Source organism: Abramis brama, assembly GCF_963993115.1.
Source record: "Abramis brama genome assembly, chromosome: 3".
NCBI classification, from domain to species: domain Eukaryota; kingdom Metazoa; phylum Chordata; class Actinopteri; order Cypriniformes; family Leuciscidae; genus Abramis; species Abramis brama.
The window spans coordinates 61116724-61140103 of NC_139965.1; the positions used below are offsets into that span (position 1 = coordinate 61116724).

Below are 23380 nucleotides of genomic sequence, written 5' to 3' on the forward strand. Positions count from 1 at the left end.
CATCATTTGCTCATCCTCATGTTGTTTCTGATATGATTTTTTTTTTTTTTTTTCATGGAGATGTTAGACAAGAATCACAGCCTTTCCTTCACTTTCATTATATGGAAAGAAAAGATGTGATGAAAAAATAAGTAGGCTACAATTAATTACATATTAACATTAATTAACAGTACTTAATAGAGGGTTAGGGACGGGTTTAGTGTTGTAATTCTGCATAATTCATTATGGTAAGTACATAGAACATGCATAACAAGGTCACTGTAAAATAAAAATAAAATTAATTTTAATAAATTTAATTAAGAAATGAGTCATAAATACAACTAGATAAAAATGTTTGTCAAGACAAACTTTGAAGTTGGCTTGAGAAAGTCAGCCCAGAAACTTTGAAGGTTTTCAGGATAAAGTAGTTTGACATTTTTAATGTTTAAAGTTTAAGTGTTTTGAAGGCGATAGATAGACTGTCAGATAGATAGATAGATAATTAAAATAATAAAACAATTTTATTTTTGAAGCAGGCCTACTAGCAATATAATCTACAATGTCTTTCTAGTCAGTCTTGTGTCTGACAGCTGAGGTAAACATTCAGGAAAAACTGCAAATGTAAAATAAAACCACTTAAATTTCTTATATGAGAGGAGACATTTGGAAAACTTATTTAAAGGGATGGTTCGGCGTAATTTTTCCGAAGTGTTGACAACTTAGTGTTAACTAATAATTGTTATAAACTGGTACTACTAACAAAATATTAGTGCATTCCTGGAATGTCGTTACACTACATCCTTATGTATCGCTTTCTGCCAGGACTTTTACAGGCTTTTCCCAAATCACTGAAGTGACCTTGACGTCCGGGTTAGCGGTAGCATAAGCCATACATACATTAGCATTAGCGCTTGCACTAAGGGTGTTTGGCTCGAGGTCATGGTGCAAAGGACCCTAGGTTGGAATTACTCCGAACCATCCCTTTAACTAAATTGCACCCACGTCAGATAGATAGGACATTTTGTCATGTTGCTAGCATGTTTCAAATTTGAATTAGCACATTGCTAACATGGGCTGCGTTCGAAACCGCATACTCCCTACTATATAGTATGGGGAAAAGAGTGGGCAAGCGAAAAAGTATGTACGAATCATCTGTATTCATAAAAGAGTAGAAGAGAATTACCTGGGTGATGTACTAATTATCGTGAGATTCGGACTTAAGTGCATTCGAATATGCCTACTTTCCAACTATATAGTAGGCAAAAACAGTACGGGAAAGAAAAAGTATGTTCGAAACATCAGTATTCATAAAAGAGTAGGCGAGAAGTTCCCGGATGGCTTACTGCTTCCGGCCAGATTTTCGAGTGCTCGACCGATGGATACTCTTCTATCCCAGGAGGCCACGCGAGAGGATACGTCATTATCAAACATCGCAGAGATCAGCGACGCGGGTGCTTTCAAATGTGAGTAAACACGGTTCCTTGTGTTAAAATTGCATGTGCTGAAATACTGTAAACTGCTGAATTGTTGAAGGTGTAAAGACGTTACACAGTATAGTTGTGATTTTGCTGTAAAAACATGTTTTATTATGTATAGCTAACAGGGGAGCTCCAGTAAGACGTAAGTTACGTCTCTAAAGTGGATTTACATAAACCATATACATCTTAAAGACGCTTATTTTAAATGTCTATTTACATCTGACAGGAAAATCTTCAGTAAGTATTGCAGAAGAGCACATCACAACATGAAATAGACATCTGAGTGATGTATGTGTGCTATTATGTAGAACAAATCTACAAAGTAACTAAACATAAGTTATCTATTTTATTTGTCCATTAGTACTGTTGATAAATTGAGGAACATTTATGTTGGATAAAAAGTTAAAACAACCTCAACATGTAAATGTAGTGTTGAGTTCATAAATCACAGAGGTAACGTGAATCTTGTCTGGATGTTACAGGGACAGATGAACAGATGTGTGTTTATCCGGTGGAGAGTGGCTCATGAAGCTGAATGCTGCCATCAAAGGCTTTGAGTGACACTACAGAAATGGATAACAACAACTATTTAAATATTAAGTTGTAGTTTATTTTAATTATTGTAATTTCAAACAGAGCTATTACAGCACTTTTCTGATTTTTGATTTCTGTGCATTTGCTGCACAGCTTTTGTGGTGGAGCAGGACCTGCAAGGGAAGATTAATGATGGCGGCATTTGTGAAAAAAAGCGTTTTTGTCTTCTAAATAATACTGAAATCAAATGACATTGTGCGGTTAAAATGACTACTTTTGTGTTTGTGCATTTTTGTAGGATCTGAAATGTCAGCAGGCTGGTGTGAGCACTGAGGATGAGGAGCACAGAGCTGAATCCTGGAGATGATGCCATGGATGAGACCCTCCATCACTCCACCAGCCCTTACGAGACCCTCCGTCACTCCACCAGCCCTTACGAGACCCTCCATCACTCCACCTGCCCTTACGAGACCCTCCATCACTCCACCTGCCCTTACGAGTCCCTCCATCACTCCACCTGCCCTTACGAGTCCCTCCATCACTCCACCTGCCCTTACGAGTCCCTCCATCACTCCACCTGCCCTTACGAGTCCCTCCATCACTCCACCTGCCCTTACGAGACCCTCTGTCTTTTGTTAGAAGCAAGAAATGACAAGGAGGCAGCCTCTCGCAATGCAGTCAATGGAGACGGTTGGATTGTTTTCCCCCTTGGTGGGCGTGGTCTTCAGATTATGACGCGTTGCGCTCTGTAGCTATGGGAAATTTATTTTTAATTTACATTTTTAGGAAAACCCCAATATTAGATTAAGATTAAGCACACTAAGTCAGAACAGTCTGATCTGGGTTTGGAGGTTCTAGCTTGAAAGCTTTAGGAGTTACATAATTTTAGTCTCAGAAGAAGTAGTAAGTTTAAATAGAATTTCAGTAAGTTGGCTTTCTCAAGCCAAGTTAATAAAGTTGGTTGCAATGGTTTCATGCAGACTTTAACAAAAAATATCATTTAGCCAGTGTTGTGTGTGAAGTGCGTTATAGAGTGAACACTTGGAAACAAACACAGTAAAAGTAATTTAATAAAAAAAAGGAAATAAGCATTAGTGTAAAAATGTAATGCTGAAACAACCATAACTATATAAAAGAAATAAAAGCATACATGATGCAATTAATATTGCAGCTGAGGGGAAAAGGACAGAAATAGAGACCTATATCATACAAAAAGTTTTTGAAAATTCAGTGCTTTCAAAAAAAAGAAAGAAAAAAAGTCAATTTACAGTATAATTCATGCTTTAGTTTAGATCAATCTTTAATGCCAAATAAGTTGTAAAAACATAACTTATATTTCATAAAATATACTGGGCAAACAAATTTGGGACAAACATCTTAAGCGGCATTACCGCTTCTTCCCCACAGAGCAATCCGAACAAACATTGAATGTCTTTTGAATTGGGAGCTTCTTTTACGGGAGAAAAAAAACAAAAAAAAAAACACGTTCCTGCCTAGACTGCTCTCATGAGAAGAAAACACTTAAGAATATTTCCTTTATGTTGACAGGTGAACAGTGCTATTTTTCCAGCTCCAACTTTAAACATTCAAATCACCAGACCATAAAGCGAACTATAAAAATTCTCATATTTTGCACTTAAACCAGTGTCTTAATCGTCTCCTCCTCCATACATGTCTGCCAGCTTCTTGAAGCGAGGGCCCCAGTCATTGATGAAGTCGTAGTCCTGGTCTCCCCCTGAGCTGGAGGAGTTGAGGGAGCTGAGCGAACCTGCGTCTGAGCCGCCTCCTTCATAGTCGAACACCAGGAGAGAGTCGTACGGCGGAGCGGTGGGGTCATTATCCGCAGCATTCAGATTCTACCGGACAAAGAATAGAGTCGTTAACCCCTTTCCTACAGCAATCCCGGTAAGCTACCGTAAAATGGCCAGAACGACTTTACCGGTAAATAAAAAACCTTGACAGGTGTCTCTGTGACCTTGACTCCAATTTGAAGACATTTTACAACAGTGCCGAGTAAACGCATCATTTTATGAATGACCCAGAGCCGTTTCTTTTTTCCGCACTCTTTTGATTGACAGAATATAATCGGCGTTGATCATCGGCTGTTTTTAAACAATCGGTCAATGGCAAAAATAATAGCTTTAATCGGCCGATACCGATTATAGGCCGATACATCAGTTTATCTCTAATACTTCGATCTTGCTTTAAAAATAATTCTCTTAATTGAGGTTTAACAGGAATTCTCTTGAGGTTTAATAAGTAACAAAATCACTTACATCATCAATGAACGCGCCAATCTCATCAGGGTTGGTGGGCCGGGGTCTGAACTGAGGTGCCGTCATGTACGTGGGCGCCACATCGTTTCTGAACACGTCAGGTCTGTTGTCCAAGCCTCGATGCAACACGCTCAAATCAAAGTCCTGTGCAGAAAGAGTGTTGGATATTAAAGTACAGCAAAACCAATTACTACGTAGCAGCAGACAGTTGGTCAGTATGTTATTACATTTTCACAAACCTTGCATTTACAGCACATTAACATCAGCCTCAGACAGCAACAGATCCGGCCCACATCCGAGCGGTGTGGAAACCATGTATACCGGATGTGGGCCGATTGCTGTCTGGGGCATAACTGCAACCACAGGTATGCATCAAGAATTCACACTAAGAGCGTTCCTGCTGAGTCCTGGGTTACCATGTTATTTCCTTTTTATAATGCTCATTCATTAGACAAGTCACTGCGAGTGGAGCTCTGCAAACTACAGCTGCACGATTAATCGTTAAAAGATCACAGTCTCGATTCAAACTCCCACATGATCTTACTCTTAAAATGACAATGATTCCCTATGCCTATTAAACCATCATTAAGATCAATTATGTATAGGTATCAAACAACTTCACAAACAGTCTTTAACCACAAAGTATCATTGTTAATTGCAATAATTCAGATTAATCATAGAAGTTCTGGGATAAATGTTTATTGCTCGGATATAAACACTGATGCCTACGGTAGGGTTTTCACTGTACCATTTAAAAGTAACTTGATGCTTCAAATTAATCAATTACATTGTTACACCAGTAGGTGGCGTGAAGTGACTTAAATGTATTTGAATCATTCAAAATTGCAGATTCATCCAGTAATCAATCAAGTGAAGTCTTTATGAGAGAGTCATTGGATCATTCATTCAACCAGATTAAATAAAACTGAGCAATTAACATTGTCAGAACCTCTAGTAAATGCATAGCTATAGATTACATGCATCAATTTAAGTCAGACTTGAAGCAAACTCACACTACATGACTTTTGGCTGGATTTCACAGTTGCAAATAAAACTTCAAAGCTCTACAGCAAAACCCCCAGATCGCAGCCAGATCGGAGCTCGCTACGGTCAACAATGCTAGTTAAGTGATCGTGATCTGAGCCGGGCTTAAGCAGTCACAGACGATTATCACCACGTGATCTTGTATAGTGTGCAATGCAATGTCAAGACTGCCATATGGGCAGGGTCAGGTTTTAGCAAAGATAAAGTTTTATAAAACGCTTAACCTCACATTTCAGCCTTTAAACATTTTAAGAGAGACGAGTCAAAAACAGGCAATCTCCGGGTAAAACTGAAGTTCCAAACATAAGCTTGGGAGGAGCCCAATCATTCAGTGCTGTCAATCACCACAAGCTTACACTGATGAGCCAAAACTTTTACCAGTCACAGGCAAAATCAAATATCATTGATCATATCCTAACAAGTCCACATATTAAGATCTGAACAAATTAGATGGTAAGCAAACAATCAGTTTTTGTAATCATGATGCAGGAAAAATGGGCAACAAATAAAGAACAACTTTGACAAGGGTCAAATTTTCATGGCATGGAGGCTGGGTCAGAGCATCTCTAAAACGGCAAGGCTTGTGGGTTGCCCCCAGTCAGCAGTGGTGAGGATTTACCAGTGGTCTGAGGAGGGACAAACCGGCAAAACGGGGTGTTGGGCGCCCAAGGCTCATCAATGGACATGGGCAACGAATGCAATCCCGAATGGTCTGAGCCAACAGAAGGTCTACTGTGGTACAAGTCACAAAAATTGTAATGTTATGGGAGGAATGCGTCATGGCATCAAACTCTGCTGGGAAACACTGGATCTGGCCATTCATGTGGACGTAAATTTGACATGCCAACTACCTAAACATTGTTGCAGACCAGGTACAGCCCTTCCTGACAGTGTTCCCGGTGGAAGTGGCCTCCAACAGAATAAATTATGCACCCTGCCACACAGCACACATTGTTCAGGAATGGTTTGATAAACATGAAGAGTTCAAGGTGTTGCCCTGGCCTCCAAATTCCCCAGAGATCAATCCAATTGAGTCCCCTATTGCATCACGTGGAAGGCCATGTACGTGTGCGCTGTTGACCTGGGGAAGTGATGGCACCAGGATCCACTCTGCAATGGCAACAAGCCAATAGAGAGAGATGCTCTGAGCAATGTTCTGCTGGGAAACACTGGGTCCAGCATTCATGTGGATGTACATTTGACACGTGCCACCTACCTAAACAACATTGCTACAGACCAGGTACAGCCTTTCCTGACACTGTTCCCTGGTGGAAAAGGCCTCCTTCGGCAAGACGATGTCTCATTCTACCTCATTGTTCAGGAACGGTTTGAGAAAAATTAGTTCAAGGTGTCCTCAATTCCCAAGATCTCAATCCAATTGAGCATCTGTGGGATGTGCTGGACCAACAAGTTCAATCCATGGTGTCTCTACCTCACAACCTACAAGATCGGAAGGATCTGCTGCTAATGTCTTAGTGCCAAATGCTAGTCCACGCCTTGGCAGGTCGGTGCGGTTTTGGCAGCACACGCAAGAACAGCATATTAGACAGGTGGTCAAAGTTTTGGCTCATCGGTATATACAAGCAGTCGTCACTATGCCGTCCTTGAGGAAATTCTTCCAGCTCCCCATCTCTCCCTCCATTTCCCTCATTTTTTTCTCTACTAAGAACCTTTGGTCGTGTTCAGAGCTCAAGCCAAGCCTCAGCAATTTACCATTAACTATTAAGATTGGAAGGGCAGGTAAACACGTGATAACTTTGAAACGTGCAGTGCTCTCATTTGCAATGAAATCACCTTTTGAAGTTTAAAAAGCAATTACATTAAGCTATTTAACGATTCCCCTATTTAAAATTTCCAAATTTAAGATCTCCTGAAAGAGACGTTGCTTGTACCATTTGTATATCTTGGTACAAGTTATGGCCTTTAATTCGATGTAATAGAATATTTCTTTACACAAGGATCGGAGTCCCTGCGGGTCCTTAATTTTTAGTGCGAGCACCACATCGATTCAGGTAGTGAATCACTGGACCTTGAATTAGGCCCCATAAGGGCTTTCTGAGGGCACCCTGTTAACTTAGAGCTTCACAAATGCTTATACTGTAAAAGATGGTGATTATAAAAAGACATATTGCTTGTTCAAAAGCAAGTTTGACTGTCAATTTCCAGGTACCAATGAACCAATTAAACTCAACCATTAAAAACTGATAAACCCCCTTAAAAGTATTTCATATGAAAACCAACCTGATCATCTTCTCCACCGCCTTCCTCATCATAATAGTAGATGTTGTCCCTTATATCATCTTCAGGAAGGAGAGGTTCTTTTTTGGTACCACTTTTCCTCCTCATGAACAAGAGCAGAAGAAGAGCGAGCACTGTGGTAAAAGAAGCACAACTTAACACAGCAAACCTAAAGGATTCAGCAGTAATAATGAACCAAGAAAGATTGAATAGGGACTCAAAAGAGGTCAAGGAAAATTGCTATTGATCTTATAGGAGTTCAATTCAAAGAGTGAATATGTTTGGAAAAAATTGCTAGCAATGAGACTCCTTTTCTGCAGTATAACGTACAGTGTTTCCCATACGTTGGCTAGACTGTGGCGGCCATTAAATACATTTTAACTTCTTATAATAACAAAATGTATTTAAATGTGTTTTGCACTATTGAACTTTTTCTTTGTTCAATCTGCACACTGAATATGGGTTGGAGGTCCTGATTTTGAAATCTCAAAGTGATCAGATTGATGAATTTCTCTTTGAAATGTACAACATTCTATCCTGTGGGAAACACTGAACTTTCTGTATGCATACAACGCTTGGAAGACCAACTACATGGACACAAAAAAAATGCATGGGAGAAATGACATACATAGCAGAAGCAAGATTCCTCCCAGGATTCCCAGAACTCCAGATAGTGGCATTCCTGCTATCTGTTTGTTAGCACATTGGAATGCTTCTCCTTCGCAGTCACACACCTCTGCTTTAATGGTGTTTTCCTGATCCAACCCACCCTGATCAAAAGCTTTCAGGACAACATTGTACTCTCCCTGCTCCAATGCAAACTTTGGCGTCAGAAAGACACCGGTTACTAAAATGGGAACATTATAATAGTTAGACATGTATACCAAGCCAGCCAGATATTTAAATGTGTAACATATGAAAGAATGAGATTAATTTCTTTAAAACATTAGTAATTGCTCACGTGCCATTTATGAAGGTGGACCAATTATTTCTGCTTTCTCCGTGGGTCTCAACTCTAAAGGGACCAGCGAAAGGAGGTCCATCTTGGTCCGTTATAGAGAGAAGCACTGGGGCTGAACCACGATTGCATATTTTTATATTCCTTTCACCGATGACAGGAGCGTTGTCATTTACATCCTCCAAATTAATTATCAGGGTTCCTGTGCCAGTTGCTGGAGCTTCACCTGCACACAAGCACAGACATCAGAAAAAGGCCAGCAATAATTCTCCTCTTTAAAAAGGAAACACAAATTACCATCATTATCCAATGCCAAAATGATAGCTCTGTATTTGCCATCTTTGACATGGGTAGATTCTCTATCCATAGACTTCATGACTTTAATAACTCCAGTGTCTGGAGTAACACTCAGCCAGCCGGCAGGATCACTGCCAATTTTATACCTGGAAGGAACCAAACATACAGGTTAAAACTAGAAATGTTCACCAATAATAACTTAAGTCTTGCCTGGAAGTTTAAAATCTTTTGAAGTTCAAAGGATATACAGGCATGCTGTGATTTGAATTCTGCGTATGAGAGATTTGACATTGGAAGGGATATGCATTAATAGGTAGACAGTTGCTAAGGTGGTTCTCAGATTTGTCTGTGGACATTGGTTTGCTAAAAGATCTGAATCTCTAGAGCAGAGGTTCTTAACCTTTTGGAACATAAACCCCCCAAGCCTCCCCCATCATGAGGCACTTTTACAAAAAAGCACAATTTGCGGTTCAGTATTGGACAGTGCAAGCCTTATGTCATCCTCCACATGGAGCCGATGTCTGTAGGCTACTTGGTTTAAGGCAGTGAATTTTGAAAACCCGGCCTCGCAGATACGTTGAGGTGAATAGTAGTAGTAATTTAACTGAGGATATTAAGTCCAGAGAGCAAGAGCTACTGAGGTGTTGCAATCTAGTGTCGCTCTTTAATATGACTAATTTCTCCATGTCAACTGAAAGGCCTTTTCCTGGGCAACTGAAGGGATCTCTGACCCAAGCAAATCAACTGAAATCCTCACTGAAATAATGGCCGAATTGTTGTTTCAGTCCTTCAACACGTTGAGCGGCTGTGTTAATCAAAGGAAACTCTTGCACGGTCAGCGAAGTTGGGAAACATGCAACATTTTTATTAATTAGCCGATCACGGCAAAGATCCAATTTGGATCCAACGAACGCCAATGATCGCACAGACTTTGATGTTGGCATTGATGTTCAATAAATTCAACCTGTCGAAAATGTCTACAAGGTATGACTACTGCGCCAACCACAGGGGGTCGTCCAGGTACCGCACAAGGTCAGACTTCGCATCAAGAAACATCTTCACCTCTGAACACAATTCGTAGCAGCGATCTAAAACCAGACCTCTGGAGATCCAGCTGGGTTTTATGCAGAGCGGTGTTTTTATTTATGTGCATTATGCTTGAAGCGCAATCAGTAACCAAATGATGTCCAGTCTGCACGTTTTTTCTTGAAAACAATTTGCGCCCCCCTTGTTGAGAACCACTGCTCTAGAGAAAGCAGTCAATTTTCAAATGGAATGAAACTCAAAGGGGATAAAATGATTTGCAACATTTCTTACGTTATCTTCTGTGATTTTGCGGTGTCTGGATCAGTGGCTTTATAAGTAACCAATTCACTATCAACTGGTGAATCTTCACGTGTGAAGATAACCTTCTCCTTTGGATTAAACTCCGGAGGCTCATTAACATCTTCTACATTCACAGTGACTGTGGCAGTGGAAGTGGGCAAAGAACCAACAAATGGATCATCGTTCTCAACAATCACAGACAGAATGAATTGCTTGTTCTTCTCAAAGTCCAGGGGCTGAATGGAAAAGAAAGCATCTTTTACTAAAGGAACATGATCACGAATTGCCAGTGGAAACACATGAGCAACACACAGTACCTTTACAGTGGTGATGATGCCCTCTAGCTGGCTGGGTCCAGTACTGACACTGAAAAACCCACTCTTGTCACCGCCAATAATCTTATATTTGGTTGACCAGGCAGGAGATCCAGGATCATCTCCATCAGTAACTGCAAGTCTGGCCACTTCAGCCCCTACTTTATTTTCTGGGACAGATACAGTGTGCTAAAACAAAGAGAAGTATGGCGTAAACAAGTATTAATAAAAGTTAAAATGCTTATAACATTCAGAATTTATTAATATATATTACCGTGGTTTGCTCAAACTGAGGTGCGTTATCATTGCTGTCAGTCACAGTAATAACAGCTGTGCCAGTGGTTTCATAACCTTTTCCTTTCATGTCAGTAGCCGTAATTAACAAAGTATATCTGGAAAATGTCTGAAAAGAAAGATGTTTTCAGGCGAGTTTGTTTACATGAAATTATTCTTCACTAATGTGAGATCCATTCATCATTCTCACCTCTTTGTCCAAGCCTAAAGCATTCACACGAATTCTTCCAGTAACAGAGTTGATTGTAAACAGGTTTGGTTTTGGCAATTCTGGATCTTGCTTGATGATTGCGTAACTGATAATAGCATTGTTAGTTTTTGGATCATCTGCATCAGTGGCTGTGACTGTCATAAACTCATGACCTTCAGTGAGAGAAGAAAGACTGATTCAGTGAAACTGAAGAGGCATTTGAAAAAGACAAAAAAAAACTGCTAAAAAACATTTTATTAAGAAACTGCATCATACACCTACCTATATCAGAAGCTTCAGGAACATTTCCATTGAATGGATTTTGAGTAAATATAGGCCTATTATCATTCAGGTCCAGCACATTTACAATAATTTCCATTGGCGCTTCTACAATATCCACATCAACTCCAGTCGCATGAGCTACAAGCTAAAGACAGGAGAAGAGATACAGGCATGTTAAGAGACAAATATCTGAGGTTGTGTCTTTTAGTCCATGTCTGTTAGCTTTGACATCAATATGCAAGTGTAGTTTAAGAAAACACTTAATTTTTTTAGTAGATGTACAAATTACAAACGGAAGAAAAAAGAGAAAAAAATCTAACATTAAAAATACACCAAGAACTATCTGCTGATTTTAAAAGTTAGAGACCTAAAATCAACTTACTCTGTATGAAGCTTTTTTTTCTCTGTCGAGTGGTTGAGTCACATACAGATCCCCTGATAATCTTCCTATAGTAAAAATCCCCTTAGGCTCCAGATCCGCTCCTTCACCTGTGATCTTGTATTCCATCTTTGCTTCCTTAGAATAGTCCGACTTTATCTAAATACAGAAAGAAATAAGAGAACAAAGTCAATAACAGACAAACCTCTCTCTATCTCATTTTGAACATTCCCTTCATGACTTTCTCTCACCTGGACCAGTAATTCTGGGAATTCACCATTGCCCTCCTCAAGCACATTGACTGGAGGAATAACCCAACCTCTCTTTGCTCTCTTCAGACCCGAAGACGACTTTGGAAACATCAGAACCAGATCGTCAGCGGGAGATTCCATCTGAAATTTTGTAAATGACAATGAGTGACAGTTTCTTGGCTAATTTCCAATTTCAGCAGAGAATTGTGTTTAATAAATCATATCAGATCAAAACTTGTTGACATGGAAAGCAGGAGAAACATTGTGCCAAGAATGAACAAGTTATAGATGGCTTTTCAATCCACGAATCACCATGGATTCTCTATTGTAGTAACACTAACTGTAACCATGGTATTGTGGCAGAAATGGTCAAATGTTTTTACAATATTAATCTGAGGGTTCTTACTACTGTTTGAGAGTGAACTTGAAGCACTTATTAAAGTCTTATTAAAGTGCTTCACAACTTTTCAAAAGCTCCAGCACTTCAAAACTCTAAATATTATCACTTTTAGATCACTAAAAACATTTCTTCATCCTTTGACGATCATCCCCATTTGTAACACTAAAAGTTTAAAGATGTAGGTGTTACGTCCTGTGACGTAGTCTTGTGTTTATATTGTGCTGGTGATTGTTTTCTCCTTTTTTCTATCCATCTCTCTCTCTCTTCTATTTTTATCTATCTATCTCTTTCTCTCATGCAGCACTCCAAATCGTCCACAGCTGATGCTAATTAGCAGGAGCGTGGCTTTTCTGTTGGCAGCCTGTATAAAGCAGCAAAGAGACTGTGATCAGGAGGAATCCCTCTCCAGCTATCCCAGACACTGTTGTGTTAAACTGCTGTTGAAAAGAGAACTTATATTCTGTTGTGAAACCTGTTGTCGGAGTACAACGACCATTTAGACTGAGTTTAAATTATTAAACCGTGTAGGGACACGGGCGCCAATTTATTTGGATTATCCATCCCTAAGCTTTTCTCCTGTTTATTTCTCGCTAGTCAGGGAGAGAGGTAAGATAACCATCTTTAATTTTTGATTTCTTTTGTTAGGTAATTTATCTGGTTTTAACTTTAGGAAGCCCTTGTTTTGTTATTTTGGCCTGGCCCTCTCCTGACGATCTGATTATTTAAATGTGTTCGCCTGTTTGTTGATCTTTGTTTGCTTTATAAATATATTGGTTAAACCTTTAATAAAAGAAGAACTCATTAAGCATACTCTTTCAGTTTCCTTTGTGACAAGGTGTAAATCAATGGGTCTTGTGTAGCCTTTTAGATATAAATGTGAAAAGTAGGGATGCACCGATCCACATTTTTTCACTTCCGATCAGATCCCTGAATTTGGATATCGGCCGATACCGATAAAATTCCGATACCAGAGCTGTGTTTGCTTTAATATTTTTGTTATCATTGTTTATTTTATATGATGCTGAAATAAACTTCTCTCAACAGGCAAGTATGATATGCACGTATGTATGCATGTAGTATGTCCCAAAAGGCAACTTGAGGCAAGTATAAGGTCAGAAAAGTAAAAACAGGAAATCCTGTTAACAGGTAAAATCCCATTCTGAAAACAAATATGCAACTTTAAGGGTTTCAAACTGATTGTCATGTCAATATTTATTACATTCCCAAAATGTCAAATACTTGAGTACTGAAATATAAGAAAAGTGCAATTGTAAACATCTTACACACACTATCTGAAGTGATCCTCGCTCCGATGCAGTAACTCTCTCGATGAATGCTCGATCAACATCAGCATCTTGCGAACAGACGGATTTCACCTCAGACGCGCGTCAATTTTGCACTGGACGCGCGAATGGATTCAAAATATTCAAGTGTCCAACTACACGTGAATTTGACGCGCTATTCGCGTTCGGTGTGAACGCACAGTAACGTGGTGCTTTTTTAAATGTTTGATTGCGTTCGTTGTGTTGTACGACGCGAGGGATCTTTAAAGAGCTCTGAATTACGGCATTGCATTTAGTTGTCTTGCTCTGACTGTGTGAAGCATTTACACAAAGCGGACATGTTGGCTAGCCGCAAACTGCGGAACGGATTTATCTCATAACTCTGTGTCTCATTGAGCCGTGCCTCTGTTTAGGAATCCATTCCGCAGTTTGCAGCCAGCTATAGCAGACTCGCCGGCGGGAATCACTTTTGGAGTCATTTCAGGAGACAACGTTAAAGCGCAGACATGACTCATGGATATCGGATATCTCCGCAGTTTGGATCGGGAAAATCCGATACGTGAATTACGCTGGTATCGGTCCCGATACCGATACTGGATCGGATCGGCCCCATCCCTAGTGAAAAGAAATTAGAGCTGGGATAGACGGAAAGGAGATTTCTCACGTTTATTTATTTTTGTTACATCATTTGTTACTCCCTCTTTAAATCCCCTAGACTGAAGAGGGAACGCAACATAGGAAAACTAACACTCGGTGGCAAATTTTCATGTTTTGCTTTTGAATTTATATTTAGACATCATGAAATAACTACTTTAACATATCAAATCAAGAAATAAAATGTCATATGTTTGGCACTACTTTTTTGTACTGTAGTCTATAAATAAAAATAAAAAAACTATAAATGCAGCTCATGACCCCTCGTGTGTTTTTAAAGTCCACATACAGTTATCAAGATTACTACATCAAAAAACATCCTAATTCAGAAGTAAGGCCCAATCCCAATTCTACCCCTCACCCCTTCACTTTCCCCTACCCCTCTGTTTTGCGCGTTCCCGTGAAGGGGTAGGGTTGTCTCGATTCTCTTTTGGTTGGAGGGGTAGGGGTAACTAACTCACGCAATTGAGATGACTACAGCTGACGACGGCATCTTGGAAGTTTGTGATAATCATTGGCGCATCTCCTGTGACGTAGGCGCTAGCGACGACATATGACGTGTAACGGTGTAATAGTGGTGTCCCATTTCTTAGGGGAATATTTTCACCCCTACGCCTTGCCACTCTGTTTCAAGGGGCAAGGGTAAGGGGTAGGCGAAGGGGTATAAAATAGAATTGGGATTGGGCCTAAATCCATTTTCTATCCTGTGTTTGACTATCTTTTGAACACTTTTTATAGGAGTCACATTAAAGACTTGAGGTAAACGCCCACTATCATATTAAAATTTGCTTGCATATTAAAATTTTCAATGTCCCCGCCATTTCACATGTAAATTGGTTTTAAAAACTCCCGATGTTGAAATCTACTTACATAGTTGAAACATATGTAATGCACAAATGTTTCACATGGTTAGCATAAGCATTAATAAGTCTTGGCTGTGGCAAACAAAGTTTAAGAACTGAGTTTCCATCGTTTTAGTTGACAAACGATGACTGCAGCACTACAGTCTTTCGTCACACTATGATGCAATAATGACAAAATCAGAAAGTCATTTTCTGAGCTTGGTTTCAATAAAAGCTGTTTTTGGACAAATGAGGAAGTTGAGTTCTGCAACTTACAGGATATTTTTTATAGTACAATGACCTTTTATGTCAAAAGATCAATTAATTATCTCTCACAATTCATGACCCCTTTAAACTGCAACTCAATTGCGCAGAAAACAAGTAAAACTTGTATACCTGCTCCTTAAATAATCCCTAAAGCGTTTAACCCTGTTCATTTTTTTTGTTGCTTTTTGCATGTTACTGTTGTTAAAAGTAAATTTTAACTGGATTTTAACTGAAATTTTTAACTCCAAGAAATAAACATGCATTATTATTAGTAAACCGCACTTGATGCAAAACAATAGAAATTGTGTGATTAAATTACCTTTAGGATTAAGAATACAGAACAGTGCTCTATCTTCAATCTTTCAGGATTGTATTGGAAAATCATGAAGGGTTAGGGCCTCCAATAATAATTTGTAAAAATACAGAATTTGGTAGTTGAATATGCCCATTCAAAGTGTGATAGTAAAGTAGCACACATAAAAACTGAAGTGTCCAATAGAGGTCAGGATTGTACTGTACTGACAGCAGTTTCTTGAAGAACTAGTTTGTACCTGTGGAGAGGAGATGTTCATGGCCGTGTCCATGTGATGGTCCTCATGATGATGATGATGATGATGATGATGGACACGCTCAACTCTGACAGATACCGTGTGCTTCTTGCCACTGGAGTCCCAAGCGTCCACAGAAAACACCTTGTGGCCTTCATGAAGAGTCACTTGTCTCTTCAGCGTTACAGCCCCATCCGTGCCCACATCAAACCGCGTGTCAGCGGACTGGAAGATCGTTCTTGTTCTTCCATCGCAATTAGTGAAAGGAACTGAGGGAGGGAAAGGTGCATAAACTTAAGACCGAGGTAGAACAAACTCAAGCTATGACTTCAATGTGATTTTATAAAAAAAAAAAAAAAAAAAAAAAAAAAAGCTTTTCTTTAGGAAAGTAATAAAGTATCAACTGATATGCTGAAACTTGTAGCGGTACATACACCAGTCATATTTCCACATAAGCTTTACTCGTTTCACTTCACTTTCATTTCATCATTCAAAAACTACTTGTTGCCACATGGTTTACCACCCACAGTATTAAGTGATTCACTGTAAAAACGGCCAATCGGCCACTTTATAATATACATTTCTGGTCTCATGAAAGAGTTTGAGAGCCTCATGGATGGGACCAAAAACGGGTAACACTTTACTTAAAGCCATTATGTATAATACATTATAAAGGTATTTTTAAATATCGTTTCATAAATAATTGTAACCAAAGTTAAAATGCATTATAATATTTGCAGAATCTGAAATTGGTCGTTTGTCATGCGTTTTAACGAGTTTCTTTCTAATGGTGCGTTCAATGATAATGTATAATAAATGTGGTTGAGAACATACAATGCATTATAAGGTGCATTACAAGGCAGAATTACTGCATTAAAAACACTTTCATAATGCATTATACATAAGGGCGTAAAGTAAAGTGTTATGAAAAAAATTCTGAAACACATTAAAAAAAAAAAGCAATTTGCAATATTCACGTTCAATGTTTGTTTGGATGTGGTAAGAGCTTACATGCATGCTTTAGTTTATGCCAAACAACTTCAAATGATGCTTACTGTGTCAATCCTTTTCCCAAAACTACAGCATAATTCATTTAAACAACCACTATCCAGTTATACAGAGGTTTTGCAATGGCTAATAGTGCATCCATTAGAGGTCGGAAGTGGTGAAACCAATCAGCTCTTAGAAATAAGCCACCATTAGTGGGACAATAAAAGGAAAGTCCTTTCAAGATGTACAGAGGTAAACTTACAGATCTATTGCAATATGAAACCAAAGACTGGTTAATGTCCAAACAAAAAGGGTTTTGTTTTGTTTTTTATATTAAAAAAAAAGTAAAGAATAAATCAGAATAATGCTGCATTAACTCACATAATGGCTCTAGAAAAATGACTAAATTAACAATGCTTGTGAGATGAGGGCATAAAATCGAAACTAAGATAAGTTGAATCACCTCTCATGGAAAGTACCTGATTCAATGCATTAAATAGGAATTCTTACACTTCATAAACACTGTGGCTAATAAAGCACTGGGTATGACAGAACCAAATATAACTGGGTTTATACATTTCAATGATTGAAAAAAGAAAGAGATAGGCTAACTCTTAAATGTTTTGTTGACCCTGATCTCCTGGTTTCACTCCCACAGAAACTCAGGATGAGATCATCTGAATTTCACAACACCTGCAGGTTTACTTTAGCATGATATTTCATACAGAGACTTTAACTAAACACCTCACATCCTGACAAATGAGAGAAGTAAAATGTGATTTAATTCAACATTTGTGGAGTTAAACCCGAAGTGTTGCATAGAAAAACAAGTTTAACCTGCACAAATAAAAACTCTTTGTTTTGTCACACCAGGAAACAAAAACAAGGTACTAACTTGCCAATATCTTTAAGAGGTTAAAGTCTCTAGATCTAATAAACGGCTAAGGTAAAGAATCGAAATAGGTTGAATTAAATAAGTGCTGTAAAACAATGTTCGACCACACCGACTTTTGACGAAACTCGTGTAAAGAGACTGTTGTAAAGAGATTTGTATTGACCTACCTCTTCCTAGTCTTTTCCCCCTGTGAAGGTGATCTCTGTGCACTTTTAAAACTACTGTTTCCGACTCAAACCCAGGTGTACATGTCGACTCCTCCGTATATCCACACGAAAATACCTAGTTACAAAAATAAAATCAACAAATAAAACATTTTATAATAAACCAAGCCGTTAGTGTCCGAAGGCGCGCGACCGTTTAGGTCCACAACTCGACGCCAGACAAAATAAATAAATAAAACTTACCTGAAAGAAAAAAAGTATAACTCCTAATCGCACAATCCCCGCACAAGCCATTCGACACGCCAAAATCCACACAAATTCCTTCAGCTTTGTAATCTTTCGAGGCTTTTAAGTAAAGAGCTGCTGTTTTTTCTAACCTCTCAACAGCAGCAAATTGAGGAAATGGTTTCCAGCAGGTATTTCTGCTCTGACGTCAGCAGCAGCCAGGTGACCTCGCCCATCCGGTAATTACCATGTCCAAATATGGGTAGCTATTCGAGGCAAACACACAGGTAAAAATAAAAAAACAGCTCGAAAATCCCCGGATTAATGAACTTCGTGTGAAATATCGAAACGCTGCGTTTCTCAAACATCCTGCATATCATCCCACACAATTAACTCTTTAAAAGACTATTTGTTCAACTGCTCACTCATGTTGCTGAACTGAAGAACTCCTTTCATGGCTTTACACTGAAAAATCCCCTTAGACACATCCTCTGTCTGCTGATGATGAAATTGATAACGATGATGAATCTACTGGTGGATTGAAAGAACTAGCCTCGATTTACTGAAACTAATAGCCCACATTCATCAAAATATACTATGTTTCTGTTAACAAATACATGAAAATGTAGGTTTTGGAAAGAGAAATTGTTTATAGACCATGCCTATAAAATGAAAACTTAATACACCATGTAGTCAGTGTCGTCCGCTCATACAGTATACAAATAGTGCATTATTTTCGAAATGAATCCCATTCACAATATGGTCATGTGAAGAAATAGCAAAAATAGCTTAGATTTCAGTAAATCATATTGCACATCTTCCATGTTAGCTTACTTATTCGAGTGGTATTTCTTGTGACCCTGATGATTTACTTCAAGATTAGTAATACAATGGTTATGACTTTCCAAGAGTCATCGGGCCTCTTCCCACACAATGCCTCAATAATAACCTCTCTAACATGGTCTATAATGCTTGCTTTGTATTATATTACTGACCCTATAATGTATTTATTAATTTAACGGTTTACCCAGATATCCATAACTAATTTCGGGTGCCTCTTTTCTTGCTTTCTGTTCAGCTTGGGATGCCTCAGGCCACCAAAGATCGTTTTTATTTTCTCCTTTAGTGTTGAGTTTGATCATGAGTTTCCAATGTGATCATGAAACCATTAGTATTTTGTTTCCAACAGAGGAAAAAATTTGCCTATGGTTTCCAAGGAGAAAGTGTCTTTAGCCGTTCTATCTTTGTGCTCTTCTTTTCTTTTTGTAAACAACAAGATATATTGGCTCCTCCATTATCATTATAATTGTCTTTCTGGAAAAAAAAAAAGTTGTTTTTGTCAGTGTAAGATCATTCGCTATGTATAGTTAAAATATATGACGGATATTTTTCCATGTGTCCAAATTTAAGTCAAGTGACCTTTATTTTTTTTAATGCTTCAATAGAAATGTTTTCAAAGCAGCTTCACAATGATAAACAAGAAAATAGCAGAATTAATTATGCAAATTTGATCAAATAAGAGTGTAATTCTGCTGTAAAGCAGAAGTAGCAAAACAATAGTGTCATTATTATTCAGTTGTTGATAGTTGTTCAATAATGTAAAGCTCATTCTTTAAACAAGTTCAATTCAGCTTTAAGTAGCTGTCCTGAAAACTACATAAGCTTGTTTCTTTCCAAATTAAAAAAAAATTAAAAAGGTAACTGCAACTTTTTTTTATCTCACAATTCAAAATGCACAAACTTTTCTTTTTATAAAACTTATTATAAGTTAAGTAAGTGAGAGATATAAACTCATACTTCTGACTTTTTTCTCAGAATTGCCAGATATAAACTTGCAGTTGTGAGTTATAAAATCAAAATTGTGTGATGTAAACTTGCAATTTTGAGAAAAAAGTCAGCCCACAGTTCTGACATTTGTACACAATTGTGTGTTTACATCTCACATTTCTGACTTTATAAGTTTATATCTCGCAATTTTGAGGAAAAATAAAGTCAGAATTGTGAGATAAAACATCACAATAACCCTTATTCCGTGGTGGAAACAAGCTTCTATAGAAAACATTAATGCCATTATTCAGCTCGAGTCAGTTCAATGATGATTCAGTTCAGTTCAATAACTGGATCAGGATATTAAGTTTTCCCAAAACCAACCCCCTTCTTTTATTTTTATTTATTTATTTTTTTTTGCTGGATGAATGTTCATGGCCTGTTTTTCATCTAACAATGTTAGTTAGGTCACTAAACTGTACTCTGACTGTGAGAGTTTGGATCTTCTTACAAAACACGAAAATATGAATGTTATTCAGTTGACCTTTATACAAGAAAACATACAAAGGAGCACATTGTGTTCTTCATCCTTGAAACTGTTGAACTAATTGCTATCAGTTCTGAAGTTGGCTTTAATGTGTCTTTCTAATTTCTGTCTTTGTAGGGACTCACTGTCTTTTTTAACATGACGACAACCCTAGCCTAAGCACTGTTTGTAGCTGTGAGGTTTTATATACTTGTCAATTAAAGCTTAATACAAATCAATGTGTTTCCACAGTGTGCATTTGGAGAAAGGCTTGAAATTCATCTGAGCACCTTGGAAGACAATGCATGTTTTGTTAATCATTTGTTTGGAGTCTGCTTATCTGTCGCTGATAAGCCCCAGAGGACAAATATTGCAGGAGAAAACATGAAATACTCTAGAATGTGACCAGGCCTGCATAACATTCCCAGACCGAACCAACGGAGAGAGATCGTTTTTGCCATGAGAAACCTTTTTTATTTGGAAATGCATCTTCACATCTTCGATTTCTTAGTATGATATGTGACCCTGGATCACAAAACCAGTCACGAGTCACACGGGTATATCTGTGGCAATAGCCAACAATACATTGTGTGGGTCAAAATTATTGATTTTTCTTTTATGCCAAAAATCATTAGGCTATTAAGCAAAGATCATGTTCCATGAAGATATTTTGTAAATTTCCTACCGTAAATATATAAAACATTGATTTTTTTGAGTGAATCGCGAACAGAAATCGACAACTTTAAAGGTGATTTCCTCAGTTTCGATTTGTTTGCACCCTCAGTTTCCAGATTTTTGTATTGTATTGAATTGTATCCTGGACATTGTCCTATCCTAACAAAGCTTATTTATTCAACTTTCAGGTGATGTATACATCTCAATAAAAAAAATAAATAAAAAAAATTGACCCATGTGAGTGGTTTTGTGGTCCAGGGTCACATATGAGTTTTGTTAATATATCACAAGTATTGCTACTTTAATGTGTGCTCCTCTTAATCATTGCTGACTGTATACATAATTTCAGTTTTTAGTCCTTGACATTAGGTCTAAATATGTGTAGTTGTGTTTTGACTGTGTTCAGACATAATGTACTAACAAAAATGGTTGTTGCTACAAATGCTAATCAGTGCACTTGCAAGGGAGAATAACATTACAGGACATTTCTTTCTTAAAACAGTGCATGGCCCTGTAGAAATTCATAAATGTCTTATAAAAAAGAATCGGTTACATCTGAATTCTGGAATGTAAAATTTTCTCAAAAAGATAATATTATTCAAAGATATAGAGAATTCAGAAACCCTTGTTATTAGTGACACCACTGGCCGTAAAGGGAACTGCAGCCAGCGACTGCACACGTGATGTACAAGAGACTGAACGTGTTTCAAGACCAGGATTTACTCATTTACTTTTTCGTTCTTTGCTTAGAAGTAAAAAGAAGATGGAAATACTGAAACTTTTAACAAACATCCCAACGGTGTCCATGTTGCTGAGAGCGACGTTTAGATGAATATGTAAATATGTGCTGCCAGCTTCAAAAACAACATAAACACAACAAAAATGCCAGCGGTGAGAAATCAGCAGTTCAGAAAGCACTGATCATAGCGATGTGGATATTTCTGAACCAGCTCTGCGATTCATAATGTCGACAGATGAGGTGAATTAAAATTACACTGTTATGATAGATAGATAGATCATAAATTTGAGACTAGCTATAGACTGTATAGATCTTTATGGAAGCTTATTTCCACCACAGAATAGAAAATAAAAAAGTTAATTGCGACTTTTTATCTCAGAATTCAGTTTTTTTTTTTTATCTCAGAATTGCGTGAAATAAAGACGCAGGTTTGTGTTATTAAGTCAGAATTGCGAGATATAAACTTGCGATTGCGAGAAAAATGTCAGAATATGTCTTGCATTTCTAACTTTATAACACGCAATTGTGAGTTTATATCTCGCAATTCTGACTTTATATCAAGCAATTCTGAGAAATAAAGTCAGAATTGCAAGATTTTCGTAATTGTGAGATTAAATTATAATTTTAAATGTTTTATGCTGTGTTTAAACAAGCTTCCATAGATAGGCCTATGGGATATATGAGACTATAGTTTGAATGAATCTCTTTTATTTGCATGACACATTGTCATTACAGTAGAGAAGGGCTCTTTCGACATTATTCTGAACACATTCGTTTCATCTGCCATATAACGGAAGAGAGGCTCGCAAGCGTATAAACGTCACATCTTTTTGATTTTCCCAGCAAAAATACCCCGAGACCTTCTCATAAAAATCTGCCTACAGGCTTTCATAGACAACCTCGGGGAAGGTCCCCTTTATTAATTTTCTTTACAAGCTGTTCACACATTGGCAATAAAAAAGCGATTAATACATACAAATTCTTACATGTAGCACCACACTTTGCCTAGGGTTTGACAACAGCATAATAATAGCATTCTGTGAATTATCCAGCCGACAAATACATTTATACATCAAATTTCTCATTAAATCCATAAAGATTTTTACATACAAAATATATGACTTGTACTGCTCCATTTCGTTTTTTTTAATATTTTTTAAATATTTTTATATAATACTCATACAATCATTGTAGGCAACCTGAAGCTTACATAGGCTCACTTTTTTAAACTTAACCCACAAGGGAGCAGTGTAAAAAGAAGTACAGTATACTCTAAAAAGGTTTATCTTAACCTGACCTGAACACATATAACAATTTCAAATTATATTAAATCATACCAATGTAAAATAGAAGCATTTTCACAAGGGAAGCCCATTATATTTTGAGCTGATTCATTGCAAGTGAAGACGAGTTTTTGCTGAGCGCCTGTGGCAGTAGTTTTATGTACAGTAAATAGCATTCAGTGTGAAATCATTTACACTGGTTAATGCATTACAAGGCCAGCAGTGGAGGTCCGAGTTAATGATTACGCTGAACTGTTTTTGTTTGAAAAGATCCTGTACTCT

General features: G+C 37.8%; 1 protein-coding gene and 1 long non-coding RNA gene across 2 annotated transcripts; one reads left to right on the forward strand and one right to left on the reverse strand.

The window, feature by feature from the left end:
• The first annotated feature begins 1277 nt into the window (after positions 1–1277).
• LOC311079752 lies at positions 1278–2582 on the forward strand. Its single transcript, XR_014605452.1, has 3 exons — positions 1278–1442; positions 1940–2014; positions 2290–2582. It is a non-coding gene; the product is annotated as an uncharacterized lncRNA (long non-coding RNA).
• A 155-nt stretch (positions 2583–2737) lies between these two features.
• On the reverse strand, positions 2738–18584 carry cdh31 (cadherin 31). Its single transcript, XM_084108678.1, has 16 exons — positions 18127–18584; positions 17887–18001; positions 15838–16103; positions 11841–11981; positions 11593–11748; positions 11211–11355; positions 10929–11101; positions 10719–10847; positions 10448–10633; positions 10122–10366; positions 8805–8950; positions 8515–8733; positions 8178–8396; positions 7553–7683; positions 4268–4411; positions 2738–3847 (listed from the first exon to the last, which is right to left on the reverse strand). Exons 1-16 carry the CDS (start codon positions 18175–18177, stop codon positions 3641–3643), a joined length of 2673 nt encoding a protein of 890 aa, XP_083964804.1. The 5' UTR covers positions 18178–18584; the 3' UTR covers positions 2738–3640.
• Between the last annotated feature and the right edge of the window lie 4796 nt (positions 18585–23380).

Bases quoted from the DNA above. Each gene is read 5' to 3' on its own strand.
- cdh31 (XM_084108678.1), bottom strand. From the start codon at position 18,177: ATGGCTTGTGCGGGGATTGTGCGATTAGGAGTTATACTTTTTTTCTTT. The intron at 11,102-11,210 runs GTAGGTGTATGA...CTCTCACTGAAG, and splicing joins TCCTGAAGCTTCTGATATAG to GTCATGAGTTTATGACAGTC. The intron at 10,848-10,928 runs GTGAGAATGATG...CTTTCTTTTCAG, and splicing joins CTTTAGGCTTGGACAAAGAG to ACATTTTCCAGATATACTTT.